This window comes from Cannabis sativa, chromosome 9 (assembly GCF_029168945.1).
Source record: "Cannabis sativa cultivar Pink pepper isolate KNU-18-1 chromosome 9, ASM2916894v1, whole genome shotgun sequence".
NCBI lineage: Eukaryota > Viridiplantae > Streptophyta > Magnoliopsida > Rosales > Cannabaceae > Cannabis > Cannabis sativa.
In genome coordinates, this window is record NC_083609.1 from 43137878 (window position 1) to 43146955 (window position 9078).

General features: G+C 32.8%; 1 protein-coding gene across 1 annotated transcript; it reads left to right on the plus strand.

The window, feature by feature from the left end:
* The first annotated feature begins 2150 nt into the window (after positions 1-2150).
* LOC133030902 (probable serine/threonine-protein kinase PBL7) lies at positions 2151-6076 on the plus strand. Its single transcript, XM_061103900.1, has 6 exons — positions 2151-3276; positions 3365-3622; positions 3708-3880; positions 3980-4059; positions 4171-4318; positions 5397-6076. Exons 1-6 carry the CDS (start codon positions 2706-2708, stop codon positions 5748-5750), a joined length of 1584 nt encoding a protein of 527 aa, XP_060959883.1. The 5' UTR covers positions 2151-2705; the 3' UTR covers positions 5751-6076.
* The last annotated feature ends 3002 nt before the right edge of the window (positions 6077-9078 follow it).

Here is a 9078-nt window from a genome sequence, read left to right on the forward strand (position 1 = left end):
ATATTTATGTTGCACTCTTTTTCCCTTAGTTCAGGTTTTGTTCCACTGGGTTTTTCTGGCAAGGTTTTTAACGAGACAACTATAAATCATGTAAACATACTTGCATTTTATGAAGCAAGTAGAGAATGTGTGTGAGTGAGATCATTGACATAGCATATTCAAAAAACATATGGATTGCACTCAATAAAGAAGTATCAACCCAAGGAATTCTCTATGGATAATATTGCTTGCATCGCTCAACTAAAAAGATGGTACATTGAAGGAGGTAGAATTAGAACACATTTCACCAAATTCTTCTTTATACGCTTCAAGAAAATACATATTAGTGTTTGTGGGTGTTTATAAAAACCGAAAAACCAAAACTGGCCATCAAACCGACTAGACCGTAACCGAATTTTCGGTTCCACGTCATCACCGAATTTACCGGTCAATTTCGGTTTCAGTTTTTTTGACATGGTGGTCGGTTTCAGTTTTTGAAATAAAAAAATAGTTTTAACCAAAAAATCGTCAAAACCGCCTAAAACTGTCAAAAACCGTACGGTCGGTTTTATACGGTTATAATTTCTAAACGGTCTGTAACGGTTTTAGTAAAATAAAAACCGTAACCGACCGGTTGGTTATAAAATTGTAAAAACCGACCATAACCGACCGATTTTCACCCCTATTGGTGTTCAACATATTCAATCAAGTGTCAATCTTGCAAACTTATTCACAAAGTTATTACCAACATTAACATTTGAGAAGACAACAGACAAGATTGAAATTCGTCGATTAGAAGATCTCCACAAATGCCTAAATGAGGGGAGTTAGTTTACACTATACTCTTTTTCTTTTGATCAAATTTTCAACAAGATTTTTAATAAGGCAGTCATTATGGACATCCTAGGGGGAGTGTTATAAATATTAATAATTATGTGGATGTCCAAATCTTTTATTTATTACCATTAATTGTAATCAATATTCCTTTTTTTCTTTGTTTCCTTTTTTTTTAGTTTCTTAATATTTGACTCTTGTATTTGTATATATAGGGGTTCACCCTATTAGAATAAACAACTGAGAAATTCTCGTTTACTCTCTTTTTCTCTCTTCATCATCATCTTCTTCTTCTTTATTTTCATCTATTCTATATTATTTTATAACAAAAAGCTGATTGTTAATTACATTATATTATACATTATAATAATTGTCATCAGTTTCCGTGCTCATTCAATGAATATAAAGAAATTCGCAAAAAGAAAAAAAAAATAGATAAAAGAGATTTCTATTATCACATTGTTATATAATATTGCAAAATGGAAACTGTTTTGTTTTATTATTTTAATATTTAATGAAAATAAAAAGGTATTTGAACACAATTATTGTCCTAAACGTCGAGCAGATCGGTAGAGGCTGTTATGTTCGTAGGTATTTGAAATGGAAAACTTGTTTGTTGAGTTGACATATTTATATAAAATCATTGGTCTATTTCTTTTTATATATACATATATTTAAATAATTTGGTTATAATTTAGAGGATACGCCAATATTTAGTTTTCAATTAAATTATTTATAAAAGCAAATTTTATTAGCTCAACAAATATATATGATATGATACACAATAATCCCAATTTAAATAGAAACCAAATGATGATGATGATGATGATAATAAGTTGCAATTAAGTTATAAGACGAGGACTCTTTCAAAAAAAAAAAGTTATAAGAAGAGGAAATCTCAAACTCAATGGCTAAGTTGGGGTGTCAAAAAGGGGTTGTTGGGGGTTGGGAGGTGTTGGATGGTCACCAAACTACAAACCCATTTTAGACATCATTTCTCCATTATTAATTTACCTTTTTCCCAAGCTTAACTTCATCATTACAATTATTTAGAAAAACATAATAATAATGCATTGATTTGGGTGTTGATTAATCATTTTATAAATCCAAAAATAATCGCATAGTAATCCATGAAAGCTTCTTTCTAATTACTTTCTCTTTCTCTTTCTCTTTCAAACACACATTTTTTATACCAAAAAAAAAAAAAGAGTGAAAAGAACAGTCCACGTCAATTTCTTTCATCTGTTTTTTTAATTAATTGATAATTATGAGCATGAGCTCTACGTGTATCTTTCTATTATGTTTAGCCCAACAAAACCTTTCTTCTTTTCTATTTTTGTATTCTAGTAAATGTAGAAGAGTGAAATTCTATATATTATACTAAAAATTTAAGCGAAAGTTGAGCAGGTTTGTTTGTGTGTGTTTTTCTTTAATGTATGTTATTACTATTATGTAAATGAGATTTCTTAACTTTGTGGTTGTGTTGTGTCATCAACTCTCTTTCCTTCAATCTTTAACAAGCAGACAGAAGACCCCATTGTTTCTTTCTCTGCAAAATATATTTTCTTCCCAGACAAACACAAAACATTTTAAACATTCACATATTATTATATCAAAATTCTGTATTATTCCTCCCACACACCCATTAGGGGGCCCTCCCTCCATTTTTCAACTTTCTATCAGCTTAAATTATTCCATTTCTAATCGTAATACAATACATATAGCTGTTCAGCCCCATTTCCCATACTCTCTCTCTCGAAAGATTCTCTCCTACCATTCACGCAAAGCAGCTTTCACTTTCTTTTTTGCTTTCTTTTTCTCTCTCTCTCTCTCTCTTTCTTTTTGGGTTTCTGTGTTCTCGTTTTTTTTCATTCATTGAGATCTGCTTCAAAATGGGCTTCACTGACTCCATGGGAGAGCCTCCCAATGCTTCAATCGATCCCGGTTCTTCTTCTTCTACCTCTTCCTCTTTCTTTGAATCAAAAGACCATTACTGTGACTACAATGAGCTGAAAATCAAGTCCATTTTGAAGAAGATGGCGTGGGAACTCGCTGGTTTGGCTTGCTTTCTTCCATCTCGCCGCCGGCGAATCTCCGGCAACAACGATGAGACTGAAGAGAAGAAGAAAGACAAGAATTTGGAACACAATAAGGCTTGGCTGCTAGCGGAGTCCGGTGGTTGTGTTGGTGCAGAGCTTACGAATGCTGACCCACATTCGGTTCACTCGTCTTTCAGGTTCAGCTTCTGCTCTCAGGTCGAGCTCGATTCCATGAACATGAGTTCGTCTATTGCTGCAACTGTTCTAATGGTGAATTTGGATAATGGGCTTTGTGAATCTCGAGCGAAAGAGCTCAAATGGCGGAGAATTGAGTCTCTTGAGAGGAGTATATCTCCGGTGGCCAATACCTTGATCAGATTCAGCTACGGGGAAATCCTCACGGCTACTCGATGTTTCTCCAAAGGTATTTTTATGGGTTTGTTTTAGTTTTTCATATCGATTTAGTCTCTCTGATGAATTCTTAATGGGGATTCGGTGTTGTGTTTGTTTAGGTAGAGTTTTGGGTAGAGGGGCTTTGAGCTATGTGTTTAGAGGAAGAGTTGGGCTATTGAGGACTTCTGTGGCAATTAAGAGATTGGACAAGGAAGATAAAGAATCTTCAAAGGCATTTTGTCGAGAATTGATGATTGCTAGCTCTCTACATCACCCAAACGTTGTTCCCCTTGTTGGGTTTTGTATAGATCCAGAGGAAGGTTTGTTTTTGGTATATAAGTATGTCTCCGGTGGAAGCTTGGAGTGCCACTTGCACGGTAAGCTCTTTTGAGTCCTTTTTAATGGAGTTTCATTCGAATTTTATGTCGTTTTTCAAGTGACTTATGGTGTGAAAATATGCAGAAAAGAAAAGGGGAATCAAGGGCTCTACAACACTTTCTTGGTCTGTAAGATATAAGGTTGCCACTGGGATTGCTCAGTCAGTAGCTTACTTACATAATGGAACTGAAAGATGTGTTGTCCATAGAGATATTAAACCCTCAAATATTCTACTTTCTTCCAGAAAAACACCTAAGGTAAAAAGGTCTTGGTTTTCCCTCTGGTTTCAATTGCTCCTTCACCTGACTCAATCTGTATAGTACTCTTATTGATGAATTACATCTTTGTAATGGCAGTTGTGTGATTTTGGACTAGCAACATGGACTTCTGCTCCTTCAGTCCCTTTTCTCTGCAAAACTGTCAAAGGAACATTTGGGTATGATTTCATTACATTTTTTTTTAAACTCTGTTTTGTTGGTTTTTTTCTTTTTTACAAAGTTCATGTTCTCTTTTGTTTGTGCAATTAACTTGAAAATAAAATGTGCAGGTACTTGGCTCCCGAGTATTTCCAACATGGGAAGGTATCAGACAGAACCGATGTTTATGCTCTTGGTGTAGTCTTGCTGGAGTTGATAACTGGCCGAAAGCCTATTGAAGCAAGAAGGCCACCAGGGGAGGAGAACTTGGTCCTATGGGTAGGTTATTCTACTTTTCATTAATTGTTTTCTTTAAGCTTCTTGTGTTTGAACAATAATCACTTATCTAGCTGCTGAATTAGAAATATTCATTTTTTTTTCTAATGGAGTAGTTGCTTTCATTTTTTTTTTTTTTGGGTATAATTTTTCCACTCAAAACGTTATTTTATTAGTTAAGTCTGGTCACCCACTCATTTGATAAACAATTCTTAGCAAGACCATACTTTTCGTGTCTAGTGAGAAGTAATGTGTAAATGACTATGTTGCTGCATCTTTCATCTTGGCATATTAGGTTATAGGTGGTAAGTAATTAGTCCCACGAGTCCATGACTGCATTGTGTGGTTGTTGGTGTCTAATGAAATGCTAGTTGGTGTTCCATCCTGGTCTCGATATAGTATGTTTAAGTAGACAAGTTCAAATAACTGTCTTATCAAGTGGAGAAAATCAATTTTGTGTGATTCAAGCTACCATTTTTTTTTTATTTTTTAGTGTGTGATGGGTTTTCTTATAAGATTGTATTAACGTTGAGAGAGAGTTGTACTGTTGTTGAGATAAGGATAAGTCTACCTAATTCCCAAACTTACAACTAACTTATGCTTAACTATACTGATCCTAAAACTTGAGTTTGTCTAGAACTGAAAGATATGAGGGTGTGTCGCCTCAATTTTCATAATTATTCTTTCATACACTATTTCTCTGTTGGCTCTAATACTAGAGATTAGGGAGTCACAACAGAGGTGGGAGGGAACCAATAATTTCATTAGAACCCCTTATGTTTCACCCTAGTTCATTTGTTTATCCTCACTTGCTATTTGGACTTCTGAATATGATATGCCATCTTTATGCTGCTAGCAATGATTTGGTCAGCAAAGAAAGAAAAAAAAAAGAGCAATGATTTGGTAAACAAGTCCATTGTATTGCTGCTTTAGCCATTAATGACTTTTCTGCATTTAGAGTTCGAAGGTGGTGGCAGCATTTTTTTTTAGAAAATATTTTCATTCCCCAAATGTAGTTTTGCAACATCTATGACGAGGGCTAGTGTTGGTAAAACTAAATGTCTGATTGTTCATATTCTAGGCAAAACCACTCTTGTGTAAAGGAAAAGGAGCCATTGGAGAGTTGTTGGATCCAAGGGTCAAATGCATGTTGAAAAATTCGAATCAAGTAGCCCGAATGATTGAGGCCGCCGCTGCCTGTGTAACTAGTGAAGAATCGCGCAGGCCAGCCATTGGTGAGATTATTGCAATTTTGAAAGGCGAGGAACAACCCTTTATATCTAAGAGGAAGAAGTCTGGATTTCTGGGTAATGGATGCGTTATTGATTGTTACTCTCAATCACAACAAACAAATAGCGAGATGAGGAGTCATTTAGCTTTGGCCATGTTAGGTGTTTCCGAGTTTGAGGAAGACGATCACCTTTGCTGTCGTTGAAACAAGAAACAAACTGTCAAAACAACCTGATTTTCCCCCTCTTGGTTTGCTCATTGTTTGGTGCTGAAGGAGTGTTAGAAATTAGAAGCTTTAAAATTGTAAATAGAACAATAGGTTTGTGCTTGTATATACTCATTTTTACCTGCTCCTGTTGTCATTGGGAAGTAGTGTAATAGAATTTTCATGGGAGTGGAGAGTTCATAGTTCCTGTTTTATTATGGTAGGAACTCGTCATTTTCTGTAATCTTTAATTCTCTTTGTACTGTAACTTTCTAGTGTGATAATTTCCAAAGATAAAAAATAATCCTATCCCATTGAAGTGTGAACTTTTCCTGTGATCCCAAACTTTTCTCAGTATCATAGACATATAATCATATTATATTTGAGGTATTTTTTTATTTTTAACTAGAAATCAGTATTTAAAAATTGTTTGAAAAAGAATCTAATATGACTCCAAGAGACAAAATTCAACTGGATTTTATCAGAGGAAAATCATTTCAATATTTGTAGCTGTGACTTCTAGCCTGTCACCACCACGAAAAGCACAACTCAATATGACAGCATCGTAACTCAGAGCAACTATCAGGGTCGATTATTATTTATTTATTTTAAATTAATGGTGGGTTTGGTGGGAAAGTCAAGGGGAAAGAAGGACATTATTGGATGTATTATCCACAATTCAGTCACTCTTTTGTCCTGCTACTTTATAACACAGATATAGTGGAATCAAATATAAACTTGGTATTGTTTCAAAAAAAAAAAATATAAACTTGGTATTGTTGTATATATATATACTAACTTGTTATTTCCTGACCAAAATACATATATTTATATAAACTTGATATTTTAGTCAACTTCAATTATACATATTATTTCCCATATTCTTTATTTTTGTACCAAACAAAGCTTATCATCTTTTGTTTTAAACTTCATTTCCCAACCTTCATGTGAATTTTTTTTATATGCATTCTGTGTATACATATATCTAGTTTATAAGTAAAATAAATTAATTTATGTATGATATTGTTTAGACACAAATAATTTAATAAATTATTATTATGGCATGGAAAAATAATAGAATTTATTGAAAAATTTATAAAATAATTTCAGTTAAAAACTAATGCTAATATAATTCAAATTTCAAAAAATTGTTTTGATTAAAAAATTTTATAATAAATTGCTTTGAACTAAAATATATTTACTTATTTATCATATATTATTAAAAGTTAAATTATTTAAAATACATAATATTTAAATGTTTATTTTTTTTATTTTGTTTAAGAAAATATTTTTTTATTATAGTTTTTAACAACTTAAAGTTTCCTTCTTTTTACATGTAATAAAAAATAATTTAAAAATACCTTATATTTCTAAATTACTTTCCATCAAATGGAGATAAAGTCATTGGGAAATAATAATAAATAAAGATATAAAAAATGTAAATTTTATATTAGATAAGTTTTTATAAATAGAAAAATTTTACTAGACCAAAAATTTAAAAAAAAAAAATTATAAAAATACATCAACACGATTTTTTTTACGCTTTGAACTTTTTTTATTTATAAAAATACCTTCACAGTAAAAACAATCAACTGTTTTTCTCTTTAATAGTTTATTTATAATTGCATAATAATTATTTCATGGTTATTTTTTTGGTTTTATTTTTTATTGTTCTATAGTTTATTTATAGTTGATTTATAATTATCGCAAGGTTAATTGCTTGTTGTTTTTTAGTTGTTTTTTGTTGAGCAAAGTATATTTTTGTAATTTAAAAGTATTTTCTTGTAAATAAAAACTTTAAGTAGTAAAATTATAAATTAAACATAAAAAATAATATTTTTAAAAATTTATCTTTTATATATTTGTAATTATTAATTACATTACATTTTAGATTATGATATACTTACTATTATATTTAAATTATTAACAATTCACAATATTTTAAAATATATAATTTATCAAATATTCAGCTTAGTTTTTTTTTTCCACAACTCAGTTGCAGCTGTTTTTCCTCATAACACTGCTACAACTACTTTCTCCCACATCATAGTTATAACAAACTACCCTAAACAGAAATAAATGTCAAAAGAAAAATAATAAAAAGCACTAATAGTGCCAAACATAACCACGAGTTGCTATACAAGTACAATTAAATATCGAGTCTCACATATCTTTACTTAATAAATAATATTAAAAATCATAAACTATTCATAAGACATCTCGTGGTGATATTGACATCACTAGTACTTAATAGTAATTGAACAAATTAAAGAGTGTCATAATATCTCCAAAGAGTAAAAACAAAACAAACAAAAAAATAAAAAAAAAATATTGTCACATTATAACTGTTGATGTCTTTTTTTTCTTTTCTTTTTTTTTTTTGATTAAGAGGCCTAGTACCAGCCAAAGGAAACAAGCAAAGAACGCAACACACAAACAGAGAACAAAGAAGCTGCAAACAGAGAGAAACTAAAAAAACTTGCCTGCAGAAATAAGCAGCAAGGCAAACTAACAACTAAACTAGTTAAACTAAACTTAAAACTAAAATAAAATGGATAAGTAACCGAATCAGCCATCCACCAAGGGAGAAGGTGGGAAATCGAAAAAACTGGACGCCTCAAAACTCCCAAACAGTTGAGAGTGCAGGGCCCTTTGAGCCGCATTGTGGGCCACACGATTGTGATTTCTGGGGATCCAACTGATCTCCCACAGATCAAACTTAGTAGATAAATCATTGAACTTGGAGGCAATGTCTTTGATGTTGTAGTGAAGCTTGTCCAAAGCATTGTTATCTATCAAAATTGCAGATACAGCCCCAGCCGAGTCACATTGGAAGATTATGTTCTTGTGGCCGAGGTTGATGGCATTTTCAGCTCCCCAGCAAAGGGTAGCAAGTTCCCCTGCTTGAGGCTCACTATACTGAATTCGGGTTGTGTGTATGCTTGTGATCTCCCCCTTGTCATTTCTGAGAATTGCCGCTCCAACCGATTGAGCTTGGCCGATCGCTACATCGGTGTTGCATATGTACCAGTACTCAGGAGTATGCATCATCGGAGCTGGCCACATTGAAGGGTCTGAAAAGCATCCTGAAGCCGATTATCGATCAGCTGGAGGATTATCTTTGTGGGCGTGCGTTGTCGTTGGTGAACCACCTTGTTTCTTTCGCTCCAAATCTTTTCGAAAATTATTGTAGCCCCCTCAAGGAATGCATGAAGGCTGGTATCTTTTGGTCTGTTATTGGTGACTTTGAACCAGTTTATCCATTCCTCCCAATTGGAGAAGTTGAAGGAGCAAGTCCTAATACTCCAACATCAGCCAAACCACAAGG

Bases quoted from the DNA above. Each gene is read 5' to 3' on its own strand.
- LOC133030902 (XM_061103900.1), top strand. From the start codon at position 2,706: ATGGGCTTCACTGACTCCATGGGAGAGCCTCCCAATGCTTCAATCGAT. The intron at 3,277-3,364 runs GTATTTTTATGG...GTGTTTGTTTAG, and splicing joins TACTCGATGTTTCTCCAAAG to GTAGAGTTTTGGGTAGAGGG. The intron at 3,623-3,707 runs GTAAGCTCTTTT...GAAAATATGCAG, and splicing joins CTTGGAGTGCCACTTGCACG to AAAAGAAAAGGGGAATCAAG.